The following is a 27,619-nucleotide window of genomic DNA, read 5'->3' on the forward strand; positions in this document are numbered from 1 at the left end:
TTTATAGTGGGATGGGACTCAATCACTTCCTGTGTCTGCTGCTCTGTGCAGCTGCCCTGACAGTTTCTGGAGTTTGTGGTAAAGATGAGGGCAGCGAGGCGTACAGGTGGACCAGGCAAAGCCTCCCGGTGCTGCTGGACACACACACAGAGACTTTAAGCACGCCTTTGTTCAGAGGGCAGGAGGAGGAGGATGAGGAGAGAGGACAGACAAAGACACTCTGCCTACCACCTATGGACCGGACTGAGCAAGAGAGGATTCTGGGATATGAGACATTGTATGACAATGGCACTTGCACGCATACAGATATCAGTTTGGAGGGTTTTAACAAGACATCTGCAGGAACACCAGCCCAGTCACAAGCTCGCACCCGCAGGAAACGGCAGATTTACGGAGCAGATGGACGCTTTGTGATCTCTGACTCACATTTCATCACCAACTACCCTTTCTCTACTGCTGTTCGTCTCTCCACAGGCTGCTCTGGAGTCCTAATATCCCCTAGGCATGTGCTAACAGCCGCACACTGCATCCATGATGGGAGGGACTACCTAGAGGGTGCCAGAAGGCTTAGAGTAGGGGTGTTACAGCTCAAGACTAAAAGAAGAAGAGGAAGTAGGAGGAGAGGAGGGCAACGGAGGGGTGGGAGGAGAGGAGAGGGGGAGAGAGGTGAGGAGCAGATAATGGAAGAAGGTGAGGAGCAGAATAGTATAGATGGAGATGTAATGAGAGGGAGAAAGGGAGGCAAAGACAGGAGGCGCCGGGGAAGAAAAGAGCGTGAGGAGGGTGTAGTTGATCATGGAAACATAGGTGAGTTAGAGAGAGGAGGAGGAGGAGGAGGGAAACGTCTCAACCGTATACGAAGAAGTGCTGAACCCAGGAAGCAGCCTGTCTTCCGTTGGTCACGAGTTAAACAAACCCGAATCCCTCAAGGATGGATCCAAACCAAGAGCTCCACCCACTCAGTGTCCACTGACTACAATTACGCCCTTCTGGAGCTGAGACGACCTGTCAAACAAAAGTACATGGAGCTTGGAGTGGCGCCCTCTGCCACCCCCCTGGCACGGATCCACTTCTCAGGCTATGATGCTGACAAAAGCCTGCTGGACGGGCGTGGAGATGAGAAGGTGGTCTACCGCTTTTGTTCAGTGGCAAACGAGTCTGACGATTTGATGTACCAGCACTGTGACGCACAGCCGGGCGCTACAGGCGCAGGCGTTTATGTTCGTCTGAGGCAGAAAGTGGGAGATGCAGGTGGGAGAGGGAAGTGGCAACGGAGGGTGATTGGGGTGTTTTCAGGCCATCAGTGGGTGGAGGTGGAGGGAGGTGAGCAAAGGGACTTTAATGTTGCGGTGAGGATTACTCCACCCAAATATGCCCAGATCTGTCACTGGATCCATGGAGATCCACGTCTCTGTAAAGAGGTTTGACTGCAAAGCAAAGGATCTTCAAGAGAAAAATATCTGGTGTCACTTTCAAAGAGACTCAAAGATCTGGGCCTGTACGCATAAAACTTCTAAAAGAAATTGTCTCAAGAATGGTCTTAAACTGAAAAATGTTTTAGTAAAAAGTAGGATTTAGAAGCTTTGTACGAAGACGCTAACCTTTAGCAAAGTATAGGTGTAAATCCTAAGTGCAGACTGCATTGTTGTCAAGTAAGAACTACAATCACGTCTACTCAAAATGCCCTTCCTCAAGCACTTAAACACCCAATAGCACGCCTCCAAATGTTAAGTGTTATGGCTGCATCACGGCTTCATGCACACCCTACATTGCCCACAATGCAACTCGAACGCCGACAGTTCGGTCAGAGGTTCAAGTGTGTTATGCTAGTAGCGGCTAATGTAGCCTCGAGCCACTAGCCTATAGCAGAGATGAGGAGTGGGCTTCAGCTCCAACAGACTTTGCCTCAGGTGACATCACATGCAATTTATCAGTTTTCACAGAGCTTTTTTTTTTTTCAGAGGAGTTTCCCTTTAAAGTGTTTCCTGGCAAGTTTATATATTTAGAATCAGTTTAATTTGTAATTTCTGAGTTTTGCTATTCATTGTATTTCAAACTAACTAGAATTCATGTATTTCACTGCTCAGCTAATATAATAAGTATTGCACTGTTTGTAATTGTTGTAAATGACGGTGATACAAACATTAGGAAGACTCACACTAACATGTGAACGTTTGATTGTAATTATGGTGAAACCATCATGTGAGGAACATTTTCATGTTGTGTAAGAGTGTGGTTATTAGGACAGATTTATCTTTCATTAATTTATCATCATACATTCCCAAAATATGGAAAGTGTGTAGCCACTGCCTCAGGTGGTCCTTACTAACTTATGAGACCTGAGACCTTTACAGTCTTAACACTTTGTAATGTTTATGCATGGCACTTACTCTTAACTGCACGAATAAGAGCAAAATTACTGTCTTTAATTAATCATCATCAGTGATCTTTGAAATTTTTGACACATTTAAAACTAAATTGTCTCACTGGGGAATGCTGAGCTGAGACCAGCTCACCTCTTCAGGTCATCTGGTCCTGGATCTGTGGCCTCTTCAGCCATTTAGAGGCTCATTTAGAGGCTGTAGTAAATCACATGCAGTAAATCCTTCTGTGCTAAAAGCATGACAGATTTTAATTTGACGTTAGTTATTCTTCAATTTGTGAGAGAAATTCATTGTCACCTTTTCTTAACACCACAGTCGTTTGTCTGTCTCTGAAACACCTAATTTATACAACTCTGAAACTGTAATTATGTAAAGGAAAAAGAGCCTATTTTTTTGTCCTATGTTGCACAATGTAAACATTTTGCTTTGTTTACTTTTATATAGAAGCATAAGTAAAACTGGTGATAGCCTGTTGGTCCTCATTTCACTTCATGTTAAAGGAAATATTGCGTCTACACAACATATGTATGTACTTTTTAAAAGTGAGTAACAACATCTTGTATTGTAATTTTGTCTGTTATTAAACTTAACTTAACTTTCATGCCACAAAACACACTTTCTTATCAAAAGAAATAATTCATGCCGACCACAAATGAAAGTGTTGAATTGTCAAACAACAAGCTGACAGAAAGCAGAACAGAGATAAGTGATGAGCCGTGAGGTTAGTTTGAATCAGTGTATTTATCTTTTATTGCATCTCACATGCAGGTGTGGGGGGGGGGGCAAGGGAGGGAGGACGATGCCATCCATAATAACCCAAAGAAAATAACACAGCCTTCATATGAATACTTCGCAAACATTATTTATCCACATTCTTTTTGTTTTTAATGTGTCATAGTCATCTTTATTTTTCTTTCAACACTTTGTCAATGCCACAATGGATTAAGATACAGTCACTTTTGGAAATAAACAACACACAGAACATCCAGCGTATACTTGAGTGCTTTACAGTGAGAGTCCTCAAGTGACTTCCAGTGACAGTACATGATCAGATGTACCGGCTGCTGCTGCGTCACAAATGACCCAAAGAGGACTGAGGCCACATTCCAATCACAGACACAAATGCTTCCTTGTCTCCTTGATTTCCACCCAGACACTAAGTCATCTTGTGTGGAGACCGAGACAAGGAAAGGAGCTCTCTGAGAGTATAAGAATTCATCCCAGATTGACCTGTGTTGCATGCTATGATGCAGTATCACTCCACACCAGCAGAGGGCGCAACAGTAAACACTCGGGGCAAAGTTTCCATTCAATACTGCCTCTGATTACAGATTGAGAGGTATGTACAAAGAAGGCGGGAAATGTTTTTAGTCTACTTGCCTTTTTTTCCAACCATATCATTTGACGTAACTAAAAATATATGATACATTTTTTTTCTCTCAAAATAAAGATTAAAGAAAAATATGTATAATCTATCATTTAAAAGTCTAAAATGCATATGTCAATTTGAACACAGTTTTTGCATGTTTCATACAGTCCCTAAAAAAGAAAAAAAAGGTAAAGTAAAAATGAAAGTGAACACAGCTTGATGTGTTCGATGATAAATCCCGATTTTTCAGTGCAAGTTGTTTTCAGGTACATTTTGATCAAGAATTCTCCAAAAACGTAGTAGTAGACAGGTAGGAGGATGGATGGCCAAGCAGATATAGGTACGACCAAGTTTTTAATGACATAAACATAGCTCAGTATTAGTTTGGACAACAGGGGCAGAGGAGCGGGATTGGGGGGTTGGCCAGTGAAGTTACACACACCGAACACAGTCCACATTTAACAACACAGTCCTCGTCTGGGAGATGCGCAAAGAAACCAACATTTATCCACCATTCCAAGTCAGCTGATACGCGGAAATCCAGAATGAATCTAAATACACATTTATTTGTTTTTTTGTTCATTTTTTCATAGTATATTAAGTAAAGGTTAACACTGAATTACACGCACACCCACACACACATAAACGGAATTTTGTTTTTCTGTATCTAGGGTTCACATTCACAGTTGTGCTACAACATTAGATAAGGAGGGCAGGGCTTTTAGGGGTTGCGGCCGGAGGGAGGTGAGAGGGCGAAGATCGAAGATGTAATGGCTGGTTGGCTGAGGGGCTGGGGCATGACTGAAGGGAAGGCAGTGGGGAAGTGCAGACATCCACATCCACAGAGCTCCAGACACAATGACAAACCTACAGAGGAGGGAGAAAAAAATGAAACTTGATTAAAACAAGAGCTCTCCATAGAAATAGGTGAAGTCTAATTATATATACTCTGATAAGACAGACAGAGATTAAGGAACATGCAGACAAAGACTATGTTCAGACTGGCAGCTCTGAAACAGTTACATTCATGAAATGTATGATACCTTCATTCAAATCACATTTCTGATAATGCCTCTCTGCTGTTTAAGTGTTCAGTTTCAAAAATGTCTTTTACATCAGTTACACTGATCATAACACTAACGCAGCGGTTTCCAAATGTTTTGGTTTGTGATCTCTTAAAGGGGCACTCCAGCAATTTATTGTTGCACTTCCATTAGTTGGGGGACTTCCAAGAGATAGATGGAGATAATGCAACCAATAGTGTCGTTCATTGGACCCTCCCAGTCTGGTAAATTCACACACGTTTCCACAATTCCAGTCTGTAACACAGGCATCCTGTTATAAATATGTATTCTCCAAGGACAAGCAGATGACAACACTATGACATCATCAGAGGTTATTCTTGTGAGCAGTTCAACTAAAAACTAGTTTATCCTTTCATATCATTTCATTTGTAGTTTTTTAAGGGCCATAAGATGTGAAAGTATCTTGTATTTCACAAGCAATAAAGGAGAAACGTCACTCCTTTTAATCATCTTGTGACACCTCAGTTTTTTCTAAGGACCCCAAGGTCGGGAACCAGTGCACTAACGGTGACATTCAGGGCGCATTAATCCTGTTAGCTAGCTGGGACTGCAGGATTAAACATGGCTCACATGTTGTCTGATGCAACAGAGGAGTCTGCTCCATAGCCTTTGCTGTGACATAACAAGTGAAAAGAATACATCTCAGTTCTTAAAGTTAGCTTGCAGCTACTTCTATATACCTTGGGGGTGTACAGGTCAGTCAGTCTACATGAAGTCCTTAATGTTGAGGTCATCCAGGGCGTTCCTTGGTGGAGGAGGCTTTCTGGGGCTCTGGGCCACTCCAGGAGACATCTGCAGACATATCTACCTTTAGCACTTAAACTTCTTTTGTCAGAGCAGCTGTAACATTTATCATTTAACATTAATCCATTTCGGAGTGAGTGTGTTACCGGTGCTCCGGGGGTCGCTCCGGTGGCAGGGAAGCCTGGCCTGACCATGGGCATCATGGGAGCTCCTGGTGCACCCGGCTTACACAGAGACAGACGGAAGTAAAAAGAGACAGTGAGACACAAGGTCGGCCATCTGATGGGTGTGAGGGCCACCTGAAGGGGTAATTGTCCATCAATGTCCAGTAATGTCCAGACTGGTTCAGGAACATTACTAGACCGTACTGGACTGGTGGTCTTACCATGCAGAAGCTGGGGTGAGTCCCCATAAAAGAAGGGACACCCATGGGTACGGTCTAAAGGTGTGGATGGGAGGGAGAGGAGGAGGTGGGATATTACTACACTACATATAAGACAGACACACACACACTGCAAAACAATGAACAAACACATTTTTAAAAAATTACACGAAGATTGTGTAGAAGAACACATGAAAGTGACGGTGAAGACAAACAAACACACCAATACTGGACAATAAAAGCTGTCACACAACAAATAAAGAAACAAAAACGACACAACAAAAGCCCTAACTTAACCTAACAGTTAATAATAGTGTCCTTGAGATACACATGCACAAGGATTTAGAGAGCAGAGGGGAAGCTTTTTGCAGGTAACCTTCAGATGAGAGTGTCATTTCTGTTGTTGCCAAAAAGACAATTGAAATATTCAAAAGAAGCAAATGTGTCAATGAAGGGGTGTGTTTAGCTATGGTGGAGGAGACCATATAAGGCGTAAAAGAAAATATAAACTTAAGAGAAGAAGAAGCTGTTTCCAAGCAACAGCTTCTTAGTTTGGCACTATCATTTGCAACTTCATCACTCTCCAGTAGATATTCCAGAAATATGAAAAATAATTTTGAACCAGACTGCATGCTGAAATCTACTTAAATGTCTTCTCCTGGTTTGGACCATTTTCTAAACATTTACTACCAGTATATGTGAGGTTCTATGAAATCCACCGGTAACCTATAGTTTGCTATAAGTCTTGTTTCCTTTCTTCACTGCCACGCCTCTCAGTTTCCTAGGCCTATGATTGGACCTGGAACCTGGAGAGCCAGATGAAGGCAATGCATGTGATTGCTGCTATGCCCTGTTTGTCGCTGCCATGCGGCTCCACTCCATGCTATAAGACACAGACAACATTTACCATGGGAGCACCCCAACAGGGGGGAGCTACCTGAGGGGCCGCTGCGGTTCCCATTGTGAGATCTGAGACAGAGAGAGAGAGAGAGACAGAGAGACAGAGAGAGAGAGAGAGAGAGAGGTACTGCAAAATCACTGTTTTCATTTACTTACATTATTATGACCAACTAGAATATATAAGGTTGTGGGTTTATAAAACAATATTTATAAAGTGTGGCGCCAGGAAGCAATTAGCTTAGTTTAAAGAAACAGCTAGCCTTGGCCTCTCCAAAGATCATAAATGCCTAGCAACACCTTTAAAGGTCATTAATTAACACACTGCATCCCATTTTTTATCTGTACACAAACAGAAACGTAAAAATGCCAATCTGTAGTTTATGGGGGAGTTATGTGCTGCAACTATTTCTTGACAAACTTTGTACAGAGCATGGCTAGCTGTTTCCCCTTGCTTCCAGTCTCTATGCTAATCACCTCCTGTCTCTAGCCTCATACTTTAAGGTATAGTTTGGGAAATACGCTTATCCAACCACATTTATACCACTCTATTATTTACACCACTAGCTTAGCAAAAAGACAAAGAAAGCGAACAAGCGTATTTCCCCAAATAGTGAACCATTCCTTTAGGTTAATGTTTATGACATTGCTAGTTAATCTCAATATCTACTTACTACTTGCCATGTTAGCCATGGAGGTGTCAACATCACCCGCCTGAGGAGTGACAGTGGGCTTCATTACATCCCCTAGTCCATCAAATACTACAGAAGGGAGGGAAGGGGGTGTGGGGATAAATAGGGAGGGGAGGGGGGAGGGAGGGAAGTATTAGCATCCTTCAATGCAAGCGATCTTCACACTCTACCAGAACTCAGTAGCAGTCCTCCTTACTACTGAGGATTACCATGACAACCAATAGATGTCTCCATGACAACAGAGAGAAGAGAAGATCATTGGAATGTGAGCTACAGAGCAGGTTAATATCATAAATTTAGAAATTAAGTAACCTCTATAGCAATTAGAAAAATAACCAATTTCAGTGTGTTAAGATCGAGTTTGTCATTTAGTGTCTAATAAAGTCATATCTGCTACAGGAGACATCTCTCAGGTCAGCTGCTTACTACTATGGTAAGTTGCAATATGAAGGACTAGTCCAACTTTAAAAAATATGTATTTGGGATAAATATAAACCAGAATTTGTGACCATGTATGAGATAAAAAGTGCGGCATGTTACCGCCATAACAACATGCACAGTGTCAAGAATACATTTTCAGTGTTTGTTGCTAAATTTGAACTATTACAAGGTTTTTACTGTATGTGTGTGAGTGCTGCAGAGATTATGATGAGGGCAAAAGCACTGCAGCTAGAGTGAAGCTGGGTTAATTGCTAAAGAAGCACTACATGATACTGCTACTTCACACACTCTTTGTAACGGTCAAGCATCTGGTGGTGGAAGGGACAGTGCAGCTGAGCTTGCCTTGCTACTACTGCAATGCAGCAGTGCACTGTGGGAAATTAGCGTGTTAAAGAGCAAGGAAACTCACCCAATCAAATGGCAGGAAGCAAGCAATGAGCCAGCCCAAGAGCCAGAAGGAGAGAGAGAGAGAGCGAGAGAGAGAGAGAGAGTGAGGAAAAGAGAAAGAGAGAGAGGAGGGTAAAAAAGCACAGATGCCAGAGAGAGAAAAAATGCAATGAGGTTTTAAAGGAGCGGATGACAATGAAACCATTAGAGTTTATTGCATGAATGATAGAAAGAGAGGGGAAATAAAGAGTTAAGCCATAAAGCAGTAGTATTGCAGACCATCAGTTATATAACATGAAGACCAATGGCACAGGACAGAAGATGACTATAGGAACCAGGTGAGCAGGGCCCATGTTGCCATGGCAACAGTAACCACGGTTACTAGTTGTACAGTCGTGACAGGTGGGAAAGATTTGCAGGAATTCCCCGAACGACCAATAACCACAGTAGTACTATGCAAACGAGGTGATGCAATGATGACATTAACATGACCATATATGGACATTGTTTGAATCCACAGGACTCAACGGTGACTTAAAACTGAACCAATGACAAGCAGTCAGAAAATCAAGTTTATAACTGTATAATGATTAAGTGTGATAATGAGCAAATTAAAAAAAAATGTAGATTAGCTAACAGCAAACTATTTCATTAACCATTACCAAAGTTAATAGAAACAGTGACTACAATTGAAAGGAAGATGTCAAGTGGCTCTAAAGTACACAATATTATAAGGACAATAACAAGGCATCATGCAGTTAGTAATGAATTAACAATAGCTACAGTCATGGATGGATTATGGGGCAACGGGCTCCTGTACACATGTAACCCCCCCCCCCACCCCCCCCCACCACCACCACCAACACATAACAGCAAGACACCCACACTGAAAGAGACACAAAAAGACGAACAAACGATGCTGCATCTCTTTCAACAACATTTTGCAGGTGAACTCTCAGGTGCAGCTGAACTTCAGTATTCAGTTCACACTGGAGATGAAGAAGCACACCATCAAAGAAAGCCTGAGATGCAGGTTACATTTTCTTACAGCAGAGCTATTCTGCTGTCAAACTGATTTACATAGCTTTACTACTGTGACTGTGTTTAAATTTTAAAAGTGTTCCTGTCGGCTCAGTATGCTGTGCAGCTCTAATATGAACAAAAACAAATAGTGGAGACGTATATTGGCTTTGGTTTACAGATACTCAATAGTCAATAGTGAAGGACTCTGATCAGGATCAGGAGCAAAACGCACAACTTTAAATTGAGCTCTGTGACTTTCCGAAAATAAACAACAGTCATTTCATACAGAGGCTCTGGCCCCTTTACGCCCCTGGGCCTGTGCCCGGTAAGCCCGTTAAGTAATCCATCCATGGCTACAGCACAGTGTGTTTCTCAGAAATGGAAATATTTCTGTGAAATATCTGCAACATGTTGGTATTCCCTCCATAGTACACACTACGCATGCAGTTGTGTGACATTTTTACCTGACATGAGCTCAGCACCGGGGGCAGCAGGAGCAGCAGCAGCAGCAGCTGTGGCATCTCCTCCTGTGGACTCTGGCAGGTCAACCCAAAACATACCAAACCATACCGTGCCAGGTCAAAGAAGGTTGAGCCATTCCCATCGCAGCATGAGGGCAAAGAAGGGGTAACAGTCAGCCTTCGGCTTCACGCTGGTAATGCCAAACAAAGTGCTCAGAGTTAGATAGGGAGGCTGAAAGTATGAAAACACAATTACATGTATACTTAAATAAACCAGGAAACATTGCTTTTAGAAATGAAAACTCACACTCACATGCACACATACACACATCTTATCATAACACCATACTCATTTGACAGTCTCTGTAAAGCGTCCACGTGCATTTTCAAATACACATCTGTGCTCATACAGTGTATAATATTGTGTTCATTGTCCTTTTTTCCCACTGGACACACACCAGCAAGCTTATTTGTGCTAACAATACTGTAGCAAGTCTTGACACTAAGGCCAGAAAAAAAGAGGAAAGTAAAAAAAACACACAAAACTCCAGATCTGAGCTGGCATTTCATAAATAATTTGACTATGTCAACATGACCAATCTTAGAAATCTGCTTGCAATACGTCCATGATCGACCCACACAGTAAGATTTCCTGATTTTCCTGTTACAGGATATCTATGAGTCTCGACAACACAAAACGATGGCACTAATACATAGGAAAATAACAATGTGCAACAACATAACTGCCCAGTAATTATGACCATTAAAGAAGCCTGATGTCGATATTAGTTGTTTAATTTGATGTTTCCCAGATTCTCTTCTCTGATGATGCGTTCATGAACAGGGGAGGCAGAGTGAGGGCAAGGCAGTTATGTGAGTTACCCACCACCAAACAGGTTCATGATGGCTCCCGTGTCAATTTTGGGTGGGGGTGCAGAGGAGAGGATGGGGGCAGGGGAGCTGAACACATCCGCTGGGGAGGGTAAGGTGGAGATGGTATTTAGAGCCCAAACACACTCACACGCAAATACACACAAACTAGTGACAGTGATTCATTATAATGCATATTTATCAATTGCAATTGCAGCTCACGCAGTCCATGCTGGAATGGGAAAGGAGGTGAGGGTGATTTAGTAAACGTTTCAGACAGCTCAATAGCTTTTAGCTGACCCTTAAGAGAGCAATCTCATTTCCTTTTTTTTCGTCTACCTTGATCAAAGCCAAGGACAAAGCTGAAAAACAGACAAGACAGGATATGAGTGTGAGAGCGCACAAGAGATGGCAGAGTAGGTGCAATAGGGTACCTGCTATAAACAAGTCAACACTGGGAGCGGGGTCTGCTTTGGTGAAGCTTGTGTCTGGCATGGAATCAAAGAGATCTACGAACACATGCACACCCAGGGACAGGAATATTAAAATGCTCAAACACTTTAAAACCGTGAGGATGCTCACACACAGCAGCCAACTGAAAAAAGGCCTTCAATATGTGCACATATAGTCCGATGAAACCAATGAAGAAGAATAAAAGAGGGGAGGGGATGACAGGCAGCATCAGATAGAGAAACCAGGAGGATGCTAAGCAATATGAATAACAGCACAAGACATTAAGATTAATGCTGGACCACACACAAGTCTAACGTTTACCGCTGAATAGGTCAGTCGCTGGGTTGGTGGCGCGGGGGGCTATGGGAGCTGAAATGGTTGCAGTTGTGGTGATGGTGCTGGATGCGGAGGTGAAGAGTGGTGAAGGGGAAGGGGAGGGAGAGGGCTGGGGCACCACGGAGCTAAAACAGGCATCCAGTGAGCTACCCAGGTTATTATTCTCTGCTGTCATCATGTCGAAAAGGTCTAGACCTGAAGGCGCTGCGTTGGTGCTACCTTCCGAGGGAGCAAAGGGGTCTTGGGGGAAGAAGTGGGTGAGTTGGTGGGGGGGGGGGGGGGTATAACACATGGAGAGTGAGGAGTAATGTTAGACAATGACTTTAATACAAAACAGAATAGTTACATATGTTTCATGTGAGGATGATGGAAATACTGCTAAAAACATGAAAGCTGAGGAGAAAGAAAATCTGAGAGGAATGATAGCAGAGAAGGTGCAGAGCTCCAACACACTCCTGCTGTCAGTCGAAACAGTTATAGCTAAAAATAGCATCTGTGCTGGAAAGACAAATAAATAAAGCAAATATTCAACACCTTCACAGTATATAAACCAAAGGAACAAACCACCACTAAACTACAACTAAAACCAGACAACCACCTCAGGCAACCTTCTCCTTCTACAGAAAATGCACAAATCGTCCGATGCCAAAAGATAAGAGACTAAGAGTATTGTCCTCGATCGCCATGGTAACAACAATAGCAATGTCCAGACACCAGCAGTAATAAATAGCAAATCTGTTCACCTGCTGTCCCTGCACAAAGCCTTGAGATGAAAGCCTGATTAAAACTTGAGAGCAACATGAAATGCACACGTACACAAACAGGTCTGTAAGTTATTAAACATCTTTTCAGTCACAGTCTTGGCACTCAAACCAGTGGTGGAGAACGTATTCAGATTCTTTACTGAAAAATTAGAAATACCACAATATAAACATATTCAAGTAAAATTCCCATTTTTTAAGCCTTAAGTAAAAGTAAAAGTATTGTGAGCAAAATGCACATATCTCATTTGTTTAATTGTACAAATACCAAAGTGTTCAAGTCTTTGTGCTAAGCTAAGCTAACCGGCTGCTGGTGGTAGCTTCATATTTTCATAGATATGAGTGGTATCAATCTTCAAATCTTCACTTTTCCTACTGTGACATGTCAAAATGTCTTCTGACAAAAGGCCTACTTGATTGTTACTGCAGATTTATTAACATGTAAGCAGCATCATGGCAGACAAAATTTTAACTACTTTATATTATGTTGGGTAGTTTGAATATAATTTGGTTTAAATATAGTTCAATATAGCTAACTTAATTAGAATACAGTTAAATAATAAAATAATTAATAAAAGATAAATAATACACCTCTAGCAAAAAGTCAGCATCTTCATCAGTTAATGATCCATGTAGAATACATGAAAATAAAGAAACAGCATTGTTCTTGTATTGCAATGCAGAGCTAATTCAACTGCAGGTACTTTGTACACTTACAGTACATATGTACTCAGTTACTTTACACCACTGATTCAAACTCACACAAACGGACGTACACACAGACAGACTTTCAGTCACCCACCAGCTCCAGCGTTGGCGGCAGGGGCGGACGTAGCGGCAGCCCCACCTTCAGCTGCGGCTGCAGAGGCCTCAACGGCAGGAGCAGGTGTTGCAAAGGCATCTGAGGTTCACGCAAACCCCAGCAGAGGACAGAGACGCCCAGAGAGACAGAGACAGACGAAGAAATAAAGATGAAAAGAGAAAATAAGGAGTCAAGAAACACGAGGATGAAAAGAGAACATCAGGAAATTGTTGTTACACTAAGTATTAAACTGTAGCGTACAGCATTGATATCAGACATTAATGACTGACAGGTGAATGGACAAATGGGAATACAGACAGGAGGCACTACAGCAAGGATTAATCTACAGCACAAAGAGCAGAATAAGGCTGAAATCTACAAGTGTTACAGCTGCCACCTGTAGCTGTAGCCACGTGACAGGGTTTGATAGAATTGCTTTTCACTGAGGTCAAAGAAAAGCATGTCTGCCTATCAAACAAGACGCATGTGGAGAATGAGTGTAGCAGTATGTTTATGTGCAAGCCGAAGGTGAGTGGCAAATGTGGCTGTACATAATTACATAATGCAGAAATGTCTGTGAGTATGTGCAGTATTTGTGGAGGAACAGTGCAATAGAGAAAATGAGATTGTGTGTTTCTGTATATTATCATCCTATTGTATGAAGCCCCGAAGTGGTCATTATTAAATAAATACATAATAATACAATAAATAACAACATGAATAAATTGTGTAAAACTAGGAGTAAATCATTTGTGAAATAAAACAAATTATTAAAACACATTATAACATATAGAAATTAAATGTCATCATTATTTTCAAAGTAAAAATGTTATAATTTAGTTAATTTAATGTCTGTTTTTTTCAAAAGTCTGTTTTTATTTCATAATGGTGTTTTCCCCATAACACCTCATGATTGATTTGATGTCACATTTTATTTCATAATGTACTATGTTAATGAAATTATATTTCTTTAATTATTTTATAATGTATCGGTTAATTTATATATTTTACACAATTTATTCATATGATGGTTTATCTCATATTTATTTATTTAATATTGAATACGTTTCTAGGCATACTCAGCAGTTGATAGCTGAAAATGATGGCAGTGTGCATCAATGCATCATTAAGACTTCACTGTTTTTGATGATGCAACTTTGTTAGCAGAATACAGACAATATCAGTGATAAATCAGCAGTCAGTGTCTACATACTGTCTGTGTTCGAGCATGCAGTCGTCTTTGTGTTATCATATTGTGTGATGCTTTTAGGGTTGAGCTTCCCAGAGTGATTCTTTCGTAGAGAATTTTCTGGAAGCCCACTGACCTCCCAACAGATCCATATTGGCGGCGCCAGGGGAGGTGGCGGCTGCTGTGCTAGTGGGAGGAGCTAGAGAGACTCCGGGTTCTGCCGCTGCAGGAGTGGGCGTTGCTGCTGCAGTGGAGGGGGCGGGCTCTGCCGTGAGGGTGGGTTCAGATAGCAAGGAATCGCCCATTTCTGCGAGTACCAACGGGGTGTTCGAAATCCCCAAAGAAAGGTACCAAAATAAACCCCAAAAGAGCAACCAAAATAACCAGTTGAGTCACCATTACAACAGTGAACAAAAAGGAAGCCAAAACAAAGGTCCAATCCAAATCAAACCCAATTAAGAAATATTTGGAATTGACCGACCAAAGCAAAATCCAAATTTTAACCAAATTAAAGTTGTAAAATTATCCAACACCATCCAGTGATAACCAACAAATAAAAAACAACCAACCAAAATAGCCCCCGTTGTAAACCAAAAACAGACAATGGAGTATGTGGAGGGAAGGGAGAGAGAAGGCAGAGAGAAACAAAGACACTACTCAAAGAGACAGCTTGAGGACACAAACAGGGAGGTAACCATGTGACATTTCTACAGTGGAGTCTATCTTTATGTTTAATTTTGATTAAAACACTGACATTACTTCCAGGTCACCTCAATTTCAATTGGTTCAGAAAGAAAGTCAATGACATTGAGGTATCCTGGAGGATGATTTGAGACTACACTAGTCTAGGCAAGAGGCTGGAGGGGAAGAGTCGAGTGACACTCACCTGATCCAAGAAGATCTATGGAAGCAGAAAACAAGGGAACAGTGGAAAGACATCTTAAGACAAGATTGTTTACTCTCCTAAAGTTGATTCCCTGACTATAAATGAAAACCCAGCTATCAAGATGGACTATTTTATGTAGATGTTCACTAAAAGAAATTGGATGACTTCCTTTCTTGTCATTCACAGTAATGGTGGCTTAATATTCTGTAAATGCTAGAAAGTGGATTTGCATTCTTTCAGATGAACTGGCAACTGACTTACCTCCCCAAGACGTGGGGGTAGCTGATGGTCCTGAGGGACCCGAGGAGGATAGTGGATCCAGATCCAACAAGGAACTGGAGGACGAGGCAGAAACAGAGAGAGCATGACATTCAATTAGCCATCCTTTGCAGAAGATAATTCCTTTACATTTGTTATTCCTATAACACCTGATTGCAGGAAGAATTAAATATTATTATCAGTGACAGCCACAGACAAAACTAAAGGTCTACAGCCATGCTGTAAGGCTGTACTTAGGGACAGCACTGCTTTGAGCTAAATGCTAACACCTCATTTTGTGCGCATGCTAACATTTGCTAATGAGCACTGAACACAAATTACAGCTGAAGCTAATGGGAATGTCTGGGCAATCCATCTGATAGTTGTTGAGATTTTTTAGTCTAGACCAAAGTGGTGGACTGACAGACCAACAGACCGACATTACCATCTGGCTCTAGGGATGGCTCTAGCGTGGCTAAAAATAAGATTGGTACATCAAGATATTCTTTGTTTGTCAGCAAAAAGTCCAAATTAATTACAATAATAATCCTGGACAGTATCTATTGCTGCAAAATGAGCTCTTAATGGTTTTCAGAGATTGAAAGGACCATTTATTGCCAAATGTTAAAAAAAAGAAAAGAAAAGGATTTTCATAATCATAGAAAGAGAGTGGAAGTCACAGAGAGTTTACAGCAGACAGACACTTACTCTTCAGCTGGCTCAGGTGCAGCAGCGGCGGCAGCACTCTCCCCAGGAGGAGGCTGCAGCGTGGGAACAGCATTGGAAGATTTGGCTGGGGTCGATGTTGGAGAAACATTGTTTGTCGGAGACCCCTGGAAGATAAACAGAGAAGCCCGTTGTCAGTGGTGCATCAGACTGGAAGAGCTAGAAAAATAAATATTGACTGTATTGAAAGTGCAGCTCACCTTTGTTGGAGACCTGAAAGAGTGAAGGAGTAGGAGGAATTGTTAGTGCTTTGGCTTGAAATAGACAGATCTGACTGAAAATTATTTGATGGGTCTATTTTTCAAAGCTAAAAACTCAAAAAATCAAACAAATATGCAAGACAGATTGCATTGTATGTGATCATATGAAGAGTTAATGTCCAAAGCAATACACTATATGTCCAATATAGAACAAACAATGTAGAAAGAAGAAAAAAGAAATAATCTGAAACATCCAATTGTTTAAAATACTCTTACTTTGTGGTAATAATCAACTTTGGAAAAGAACCCCTTCATATACTGATTCACATTGCATGTCAGGATGTGATAACACACATGAGGTGACTTACTGTTTATCCAGACATGTGGTTCTCTCAGAGTTCACACATGTTATCACATCAATACACATTTCCACATGTAAACCTAGTTAGCTTTGGTGCATGATGTGTATCATGTTTTCTATTCACATGGAGATCACCTACATACTGTAATTCACATGTGACTAATGTGTACGTTTACCTGCGGGGGGGGGGGGGGGGGGGGGGAATGACAGTAAAATAAAGCTACACGGTTTTCTAAGAAGTTAGTAAACTCCAAACAAAACACACAGTATATGCTCACCCTTCACTGGTGATTCCAAATGAACATAAAGGGGGATAAAAGAGAGGAAGGGTTAAAGGAAATTATAGAAATAAAGCACTTGTTTAGGCCTGTTTCTACCAACATTTCTCTTACAAGTGTTTTTTAGTGACAACTCCTGAAAAACAAAGAGGAGTTTCTCAGATCTGAACTTCTTTTACTTTTGTTGTTATGTGATCCTAATTCTTCCAATCTGGCCTCATACTGAGGGTCATACTGAGAGTAAGAAGTACCCAAACTGAAATTAAAAGACTCTTACCCCTTCTTTCCACCCTTCACATCCTCCAGACCGTTCATGTGTGTTTCCAGACTCTCCAGGATACTGCTGGGAGCCTGACAAAAAATCGAAACTGGCGTAATCAATAAATAATCCTTTCCACTCGTCTCCTACGTTGCAATGTCAGGCTGTCCATGTTTACATTTTCAATTACCAGAATAAAAAAGTGGTAAAGATTGAGAGTGACAGAGCTTTGGAAAATCTCACTGCAATACCCTCATGCATGTATAAACACACACACAAGTGCGCGATTTGTGTGTCTGAAATTCAATTAGGATCAACATGCCGACACTCCATCCTGTATACAGGCACTCAGCCAGGGCACCCTGTGTTTCTGTGGTTACCGGGTCCTCGAGAGGTTTAAAGGGACAGTCTTCGTCATCTGAGTCTGCTAGATCCACCACTGCCCCCGGGTGGAGACACTGGGTGAGGAGATTATGGTGGGTGAGTCATGGGTGTTTCTTCTGTGTTTGTGTGTGTGTGAGGTGGGATGGGTGGTATTCATGTGCATTACAGTCTTGGTCGCAATCCTTCCAGGGAACAAATAAAAAAAAATATGAGAGCAATGACGATATGTGTTAACTTACGTAGTTGATGTCAGGAATGTCGTTTTTGTCAACTCCAACTGTCTGTTAAAGGAAAAACAGTTTGAAATCATCATCACCACACTGCACAGTCCCCATACTGCTTTATCATGGCATACAAACATCATTATGAAGGTCGCATTAAGGACTGCTGGTTGTCCCTTACCTCAGCCAGCTTCATGAATTCCCCAATCTTTGTCACCCTGGTCAGGAACCTCTTGTAGATCTCCAAGGCCTCCTTACAGTCACTCTTCTTCATCTTGAAGTATTTCTCTGTGAAAAAAAGATGTTTGCAGGTTCAGAATCATTGTGGTCCATTTTTACATCTTTTCATCAAGAGGTCTCCTCATGGACTACCGACCTAATAGGTTGATGATTCCGTCATTGTAGGATGCAAACAGTTTGACCAGGTCCTTGAAGAGGAGTAGAAACGCAGCATTGATGATCCCATTGTTCAGCTCCTTGGGATGAATCTGAGGGGAGATACAGAACAGAAACCTCTGTCTCGTGATGCTGCATTGGCACTGACAAATAAGCGTAGACATCGAGCCAAAGTCGGACTCACATCGAACTCCAGGAGTGTGTCAATCTGAGTCTGCAGAACAGGCATGCCTTTCAACAGCTTCTCAGTGGTCATGGTCCTCATCACGCCATCAGCACTGAAGGAAGATAGAAGAGAGTTAGATGCTCCACAGGGATGAGAACATCCATTGGATATAGCACATGTGGCAATGAGTGAAAACCTGCTCTTGGTCAAACACTTAAAGGAGTCAAATTGCAGAATGATAAGAGCTTAAAGGATGAACTGTCTAGACGGTCGAGGGGCCTGTAAGAGGCCAATAAGCACAACCTCTCTGAACACCATGTTCAACATACCCCTTCTTGACTCTGGTGAAATCAAAAGCCATCTGGCGGTAGGCGAAGGCTTTCTCATTCAGGTATCGTCCGTACCGTCTGATGAATGTAGACATGTCATAGCCTAAACAAGAAAATGTACAGTGTGTCAGAAAGCAGGCAGGGTTCATTACTTTTATTTCAAATAACCTGCAAATGAATTGGTGTTTATTTTTAATATTAAAAAGGATGCGTGTCCTGTGTGATGCATATCCTAAGCTTTCCTTGTCCCAAGGGGACAATGTTGTCTATAAACGGGCTGAATAGTGTCTTCTTGCAGCATAACATTTCTTTGAAAGCATGGGAACATAAAATCCCTTTTAACTAATCTGATCCCTTAAAATCCTCATATTTTTCAAGGGAAAACCATAAAAAACAATGAGCCTTACAAAACTGGGCTAAAAAGTATCCAAAATTTCCTGAAATTCAACTGCAACCATTAGGAACTGCAGATTTGGCATTTGTGACAATTAATACATCAATAAATTATTTGCAGGTGCTGGGTAACAATTATATGCACAAAAAGCTGAAAAAATACCCACACACTGCTGTCTTGTCACCAGTTTCTTTTTTTATTTTTCTTTACGTTATATGACAACATTTCGACGACAAAAGGTAATTTTGGGAATAAATCTTAACATAATAGTTACAAAATTCTTTCTTTTCTTTCTTTTTTTTTTGCACATCTAAATTAAGGTTGTAGATTCATTTTGTTATATATTTGTCTAAGCATGCTTACCAATGTGTCTAAGCGATGTTATAGCGTGCATCTTTGATTAACACAGAACAAAACACAAGAAGACAGGCCAACCCAATATAGAAATGCCAGCATCTGTTAGCGTGCATGTGTGCACGTGTATGAGTTGTGTGTTCAATTACATGTCCAGTCCCTCCTATCTGCCAGATGGCTCTCTTTGTGTTGATCTCTTCCTGTTTCTTTTGTGCATTGCCAGATACTGTGTTATTGTTCTTACCATGAGAGCCGGTTTTGTCGATGAAATTGCTGAGGTTGAACAAGGAGGTCCTGGAGGCCAAGTACTGAATGAACCTCTGAGAAAGAGAAAGAAAAGGCAATAAACAGTCATTATACCTATCAAGGGCAGTGGAGGATAGGAATTAAGTTAAAGTTAAATACAACAACAAAACAAGCACTTGGCAACACCTATAATTAGAGCTTTTCTTGCTGTACATAGCAGCTTTTGCAGATCTGATTCCATGGATGACTGCTTACACACTACTCATTTCATTTCTTTGAGGTAGTGTGGTCAAAGCCTTTATTAAGCTGTGAAACGCCCCTCAGCACCACACACACCCCTCACAGCACTCAGAAGACCAATTTCAGCTCTCCAAAGTGGTAACCGCACAAGTCAATTATCAACACATGTATTATACATTTGGACTGGTGGGATAATCTAAAAATAAACAGCAACCAGTTAAACTAAGATTTATCGGGGTCGCTTTCACTAACCTCGTTGCCGTGGACACACATGTGATGACTGGTGACGAGGGCCTTGAAGACGACCACCCAGCTGGCATTGGTGGCTCGCTCAAACAGTGTGTCCGCCATCTGAGGGATGTTCACGTTGGTGGTATTGGTGGCTGACACCAGGTCTGCAACACAGCCACAAAGAAACATTGTCATTCACAGACTTCTTCAAGATGGTATGTAAGAGGAGAGTCACGGTTAGTTTAGTCTTGGACAAATGCCTACATAATTTGAACTGCTCTGATTAAACTTTGATTAAGTGAGCTGGCTAAGTGTTCACTGCAGAGCTGCTCTAGACACCCATGAGAAATATTAAGCCAGGAGGAGGACCTGGTGTACATACGAAATTGTGTTGGTGCACGAGCCCACACACATATGCAGGCACACACACACACACACACACGCACGCTGACAGTGCAGAAAGAGAGAATAATGCTTTGTCAGCTCTCCACCCTCAGACAGAGGGAGAGGCCTCCAACTGTTTCAAAGTGTCCGGACCATTGCATCAGCACAAGGTGGAATATAAGGTGCACAGGAGCAGGAGGGAGTGTAGCTGCATTAGATGACTTCCTCTGTGGTAGATTGCTTTGGCAATAATAATAATAATAATAATAATAATAATAATACAGGTAAATATGTGAAGGGAAATTCAAATATTGATTCACGGTTTTATTCCCAAGATTAAAAGGCTCTGGAAAAGTGTGATACAGCTTATTTCTCAATCTATTTCAGGCGCATTTCCTTTTAGTTCACACTCACATGTATCTGTAACATTTTCTGACAAACCCTCTTCCTCCTCTCAAGTGTGAAGAAGTGTCCTACATCTCCTTCCCTGGGTCTCGCTAGAAAACCCCTCTCATTTTTTTCCTATTGAGAATATTTATATATAGTTTATTCTAGTTCAATATTTATCATCATTATTGTTCATTATCGATTAATCTGCCAATTATTTTTTGGATTAACCGATTGGTCTAAAATGTCCGAAAATAGTCAAAACTCCAGTCCAAAACCCACAGATATTAAATTCACTGTCATGTAAGACAAAGAAAATAGCTGCCAGTTAAATTTCTGCCAATTGACTAACTGAATAATTGACTAATCATTTCAGTACATACACAGTTTTGTGTACCTGGGGCCCGTTTCACCAAATTTGCTACAAGCAAGCTGCAACTTGCAACATGAAATCATTTCCTCTTGCTCATTTCGACACATTTCACAGATCAAAACAAACATTATACTTGTTAATATATCAAAAACTTGAAAAATGCAATCTGCGTGCAGAGCTCATAGATCTAGTTGTGAAACAGGCCCCTGATTACTTGATGATGACATATACTGGAGCAGCTTTTGTGATCAATCAGCCCTTTGAAAACAAAAAAAACCCAAATCTAAATAACAAGCATTTTATTTTGTTCCTCGTCTGATGAGGAGGGTTTTTTCTAAAAAAAAATTTCAATTGTGGTTATTTCTCCAGAGAAAGAGACAAAGTCAGGCAGACAGATGGCCACAGAAACATACAAATACAAAGTGAGAGGAAGATGATCAGGCAGAGGAAGCAGCACTTAAACAAGAAGAGATGAGGTATATTGCAGAATGTTTGCCAATCATGCAGCACTACTAACTACTTACTACTAAAACATGCTCCACATACATGACTTAAATGGAAACAGGGGCAGACATTGCATTTGTTGAGGGCACAGTTGTGGTAGAATAAGAAAAGAATAACAATTTCCTTTTAGATTTCATTAAATATACTGTAAATGCTGACATTGACAGCCCGAGCAACAAGGGCAGGACTGAGTGTGTCCACACAGAGTGCCAGAGAGGAGTGCAGCAAATATTGGCAGAAACCTCGGATGACGGGAGGAGAGGAAGGCCATTATATTGAACAGGTCTTGGCTTGAGTAGGTAGACAGCAGACCACAAATACAGCAAGGTGATGGGCAAGAGAGGGGCAGGGAGGAAGAGGTGGAGCAAGACCCACAAAAGGACAGCAGGGAGTCTGTTGAGAAGCACTAATGTAGACGTGAAGGTGTAAGAAATGAAGAGACGTGAGCAGTGAGGCTGTTCAAGGTCATAACAGGGTGGCAGGCTGGACAGAGGGGCTGGGGGTTAGGGTGGTGGTGGTGGTGGTGGTGGGGGGGGTGTAAACAGATTATTACTAATCACTAGTGCTGTTCTTTCTATGCTGGCTTTCTCGCTGCCCATCCCCCTGTACACACACACACACACACACACACACACACCTGCTTCACACCATGTTCACCACCTAACACGTTTCTATTATCAGCGTTTTGTCACCATTGCTGTTGATATCAGTCAGTTCAATGATTCAGGTTTATCTAATCATCTTCCTCGCACAAAATGGAGCAGACAATATCAGCTGTAATTATCCCAACAAAAAAAAAAAAGGCAAATTAATTTAAAATCGACTGAAGGAGTTTTAGGTTAATAGAGTAATCGCCGAACTTTGTGTAACTAATTATGATCCAGTCCGTCTGATGGTAACAGCCACACTGTGGCATCTCTGGTGATGACTGACATTTATATATGTTTAATGGAATCTGCAGTGACCAGTTGTCCACTATGACTCCCATCTGTGTTGATGATTTTCTCTCTCTTGCAAATCATTGTTGATCATTTCCATCCTCTGAGTTTTTTTTCTGTTCTTCATTCAGCCTCACTTTTCTGTGAAATGGCTGAAGACTACACTCCCCTGCAGCCTTTTCAAATGACACACACACACAGAGACATGGTCCACAATGGCTGAAATGTGATTATATAACATTATCATGTCACTGGCACAGCTACAAGTTAATATTCATACTAGCACCATGAACTCAGCACTATCCACAGCCATCCTCAGACATTCAGCTCTTAACATCCAATATTAATTGTGTATGTACATATGTTATTATATGTTATTATACTGGTGTTTAATGTGTTGCCATATTTGGCTATATCATAGGATATAATCCATGCTTTCTGTTGTGGTATCGTTACCTGAAACAAGCAGGCATTGACATACAAGTGTGTGTTTGTCTAATGAGGATTGGCTGAGCTAAATAAAGACTCTTACGGTAATCCACGGCCCACAGGAGAGTTCTAATAATGAACTGCGAGGCATACTGTGCGAGTGTATGACTATGTATGTGTGTGTGTAAGTGTGTTCTTTTTCTAGTCTATGTCTCAGTCCGTCTGCTATAATCGTTTTTATATAGTTACACAACAAGCGGGTCTAGTAGTAGCCATAATATTCCAGATAAAATTAGACAGACTAACATTGTGTTGATGTGTAGATTCGCCCAGATATCCTAATTCTTGTCAGTTATGGGCTATTGACAGTGCCGTCCTGAATATCCTTCTCAGGCGGTTTCACACCAATTTAAATCTGTGTCCAAAATCAACTTCCTCATTCACTCATTAACAACTCCCTGTATAATAGACGCGCAATAGTTTACTCTATGCTAACATTCGAGAATAGATCACAAATTTCACACTCAGACACTCAAATAAAATGGTGGACAGTAAAGTGCACTATATAGTAAATAAAGGGTGATTTCAGACAGAGCCCTTAATTCATGTGACTCTAACTACTCTCACGTGCCTGCCTTATATCTCAGGTGTGACCTCAATGTTTCTCATGTGACATCATGGTATAAAGGAGTCGCAGGTGTTGAAATGCCCGAGACACCCCACTTAGCAGAACTGATGAGGACTCTTGTATTAGTACTTTAACATTAGTGCATTTGGGCAAATACACTTACTTGCTTGCTTTCAGAGTGATAAATGAGAAAATCAATACCACTCTCAGATCTGTACGCAAAACATAAGAACAGCAGCTGGTTAGCATAGCTTAGCAAGAAGACTGGAAACAGTGGGGGAACAGCTAGCCTGGCTCTGTGCTAAGGTAACAAACCAGCTCCTCTAAAGCTCACTAATTAACACATTTTACCTCATAGTGACGACAAGACTTCAGGAAGTTACTGCTCTCTGCCAAGACATAGTCTGGCACATAACCCCCAGTAAAACAGCAGCTTGTCGTTTGTACACTTACAAGATTTTTGTCGGGATTAAATGAAACATGTGTTACTAAGTGAGCTTCAGAGGTACTGGGTGGTAGATTTTGTTACCTTCAGACAGAGCCAGGCTAGCCTTTCCCCCCTGTTTCCAGTCTTTATGCTAGGCTAAGCTAACTGGCTGCTGTAGCTTCATATTTACCAGTTAGACATGAGAGTGGTATCGCTCTTCTCATCTCTCAGCAAGAAAGCGAATAAGAGTAATATCCCAAAAACATGAACTATTCCTTTAAGGACATGGCTCCAGCAACAGTTACACACACAAATACACATCATACAATAGACTGGACACACACAGTGTATCTTCAACATGACCTCAGATGATTTTAAACCTATTGCCTTTGGTGTTGAGTGAACTCCAATCTTTTAGTTGACCTTGCATGGACCACATGTTCTCTAAAAATGTGTAACACATGGCCTCCAGCATTCTTTTCACTACATCTACTGTGTCTATATACAGTACACAACTAAATAAACTGGAATATGAAGTTCAATACAGTGTTTTACAGCCAATAATCGGAAATGACACTCCTTTGACACCTAGGTTTCATTCCTTGCACTGTGGGCCCCAATGATGAAATGCTGCATTGCTCTCCATACAGAGGAAAGTCCTGCTCACATATCTTAATCTTTGCAGCTTTTACTTTGTTGTCAATTAATGGGTCAAAAGGCACCTGTGACACATCTGTATTCACACCAACAACTGCTCCCACTTCAGGTTATTCATCTTTTATATTTTGCCATGAATAATCAGAAGACAGCAATGGCCACTTGTTAAAATAAATCTTTAGTCAATTACCTGCACTGAAACACCATCACACATACATTCAGAAACACTCATCATCATTCAGTGAAACATGCACTCATTGTGACTGTCTCTGGAGATGACAGGCCTGTAATTTGCCCCCTTCCTCCTCACAATCTCCCTCTGTCCTTACAGTGCCATCCCCTGACACTCTCAATCTGTTGCCATGGCAACTACACTGCACCACCACCACCTCCACCAACAGCACACACCCACATCCACCCCAAGGGTCACAGACTTGTGTCACTGTGACAAAGGAATAAATACGACCTATCGGCTTATATATATCTATCATCAAATTCTGTGCTGAAAGATAGCTAATTATTTAGGTGGGCTTTATTTGTACCACTTCAATGATTACTTTGCATTTACTTAAAGTATTTGACTTATTTGTTCCTATTTTCAGTTTAAGCTATACCAAGACATAAGAAATGAATCACTATTTGAGTGTATTTTGTCCATTTCTATAAAAGTCTTGAGGGTCTCAGTGGAAATGTTCAGTTTTTTTGAGGTTAGGAATTTCCTCCAGCCAAGAGACACAGTGGCCTACATACAAGAGGCTCGCCCTAGAAATGGATACAGCATAACCTCGCAGACTAAAAAACCCATGGAAGACAGCATGTCCATGTGTGTATATACACTGTATCTTGCTGGATCATCTTATAGATATAATCTATACGGATATTTCCAGGCTGTGTCCTGCAGCTGGAGAAAGAGGTGATGGCTTGTGCAGGTGACAGTTTGCTCAACAGCTACACAAGTCCAAGTCTGTACAGGCGAAAGTAAAAGACACACAGAAAACAAACATATGGACACAGCAGAGAGTAAGGAAGCAATGATCTAGCATTAGCTTTCTAGCATTAGCATTGTCACCTTTGGCTGTGTAAATAATGCAAGGCAGTCATTGGCTGATTATTCAATTATTCAGCAGGAGAGCGGATCACAAGATATAAGGTCCTGGCCCAAGACACGAGGACCAGACCCGCCCAGCGACCACACACAGACACAGACTACCCGTCATCTGTATGCAGTGCCACACCACTGCTTTTGGTCTGACTCAATATTTGTGGTAGATGACAGCGATTAATCGTGATTTGTCATAAGGTGGCCCCTGCTGTCATCTGTGGATGTGTCAATAAAGCTGTGAGGTTTGATCAGCTGTGACTTTATGGCCTAAACTGACTGATAGACGATGTGAAATAGGTCTTTCTGCATGTTGTTCAGCATCCTAGCTTAGAATTTGCATTGTAATTTAGTATGTGTGCACATGACACGTGGACTTCCTTCAGTATCCAGACTTGCAGGCCTTCAGCAGATCTGCTACAATAAACCTTTAATGTGAAGTTAAGGAAAGTGGCTTTACAGGAGCACAAAGAAGGGGAAATTAAATGGCCTTCTTGTGGGAATGACTTGTCAGTCTACCTTAAAATATGACCTTTTCTCCCTCCCTCTCTCCTACTCTCTCTTTCTCTCTCTCTCTGGGTTTCCATCATGTTTACTGGAGGCTGACACAAAGGGCCAGCAGAGGGGTCATCACCGTGGCTACATCACTTCATTATGGCACCACACCACACCCTTTCAAGCTAAGGGAATTAACAAAATGACTGGCCATAATTGTTTGATAGCCCTTATGGCTGTGGTGGCATGTGGTCTGGGCGGATGTGTATGGGTGTTTGCAGCCTGTTAGTCTAGGCCCTGTGAAGCCAGTCCATGCAGTGGGAAAGAGGAAGAAGGACTACACTTACACTCCAGGTGCTTTTTCTTGGGCGCCATCACTTCATGAGTGGTGGCTTTGCAGACAGCCCGGGCCATATCTGATCCCGTTAGCTGGTATTGCGCAGCGGCAATACGATCCGTGAGCGTTTGCCCCGACATTTTCTCTCCGTTGAATCGACCACCTCGGGAATGTATTTCACCACGGGACGATGAAAAAAAAGATATGAATATAACCCGGCGGCTTCCCGGTGCTTCAGTGAGCGGATCCCGTGCTTTCCTCTTCTCCGGTGGATAGGCCTGTGACCTTCTGTGTGGGCGGAAAGAAAGCACACAAAATGAGCTCAAACCACCACATGAACGTTATTTTCGCTTCAAACCGTGCCGTCACGTTGATAATGTGCGCGGTGACATGAGTAGACTTACGCAAGGTTGTGAATTTCCCTCGGCTCGTCCCGTTACAGGCTCCGACCGTTCAGTTCAGCACCTTGGACAGCTAATGCCGCTCGGTTATGTAACACTCAACTGGCAAAGAAAGCTATTTTCTCACCCCGCAGCGATTTATTTAAAAGAAATAGGCCGATGAAAAATGCGGTGCAGGCTCTGATTGTCCAAAAAGATTCTTAGAAAATGTCGGAATGTAAATCAACACTCCATAGATCGGTCAGATATCCCGTTTGCAGGGGGCATCAGGTTTGGCTGTCTTCCTCCCGCGTCAGTGCATTAAAATGGCTTTCAAAATAAGACAAGAACCCGCTACGTCCCCCTCGGTTGGTGT

The 27,619-nt window shown here is 41.7% G+C and overlaps 2 protein-coding genes across 4 annotated transcripts; one reads left to right on the forward strand and one right to left on the reverse strand.

Moving 5' to 3' along the window:
- Nucleotides 1-11: 11 nt before the first annotated feature.
- On the forward strand, nt 12-1,427 carry LOC139302412 (inactive serine protease 35-like). The gene has a single exon (XM_070926090.1). The coding sequence runs from the start codon at nt 12-14 to the stop codon at nt 1,425-1,427; it is 1,416 nt and encodes a 471-aa protein (XP_070782191.1).
- Nucleotides 1,428-5,543: 4,116 nt separating this feature from the next.
- On the reverse strand, nt 5,544-27,003 carry LOC139302472 (clathrin coat assembly protein AP180-like). Of its 3 annotated transcripts, XM_070926176.1 has the most exons (25): nt 26,874-27,003; nt 20,227-20,369; nt 19,733-19,808; nt 18,741-18,843; nt 18,430-18,523; nt 18,226-18,337; nt 18,031-18,137; nt 17,868-17,909; nt 17,263-17,336; nt 16,986-16,991; nt 16,347-16,359; nt 16,129-16,253; nt 15,424-15,497; nt 15,163-15,177; nt 14,413-14,583; nt 13,088-13,186; nt 11,510-11,764; nt 11,170-11,244; nt 10,752-10,838; nt 9,869-9,940; nt 7,536-7,622; nt 6,872-6,933; nt 5,968-6,021; nt 5,729-5,806; nt 5,544-5,630 (listed from the first exon to the last, which is right to left on the reverse strand). In XM_070926176.1, exons 1-25 carry the CDS (start codon nt 27,001-27,003, stop codon nt 5,544-5,546), a joined length of 2,241 nt encoding a protein of 746 aa, XP_070782277.1. The 3 variants fall into 3 exon arrangements, with proteins under 3 accessions (XP_070782277.1, XP_070782279.1, XP_070782280.1); XM_070926178.1 differs by lacking the exons at nt 10,752-10,838; nt 11,170-11,244; nt 11,510-11,764; nt 16,986-16,991; XM_070926179.1 differs by lacking the exons at nt 5,968-6,021; nt 10,752-10,838; nt 11,170-11,244; nt 11,510-11,764.
- Nucleotides 27,004-27,619: the final 616 nt, after the last annotated feature.

Source organism: Enoplosus armatus, chromosome 19, assembly GCF_043641665.1.
Source record: "Enoplosus armatus isolate fEnoArm2 chromosome 19, fEnoArm2.hap1, whole genome shotgun sequence".
Lineage (NCBI taxonomy): Eukaryota > Metazoa > Chordata > Actinopteri > Centrarchiformes > Enoplosidae > Enoplosus > Enoplosus armatus.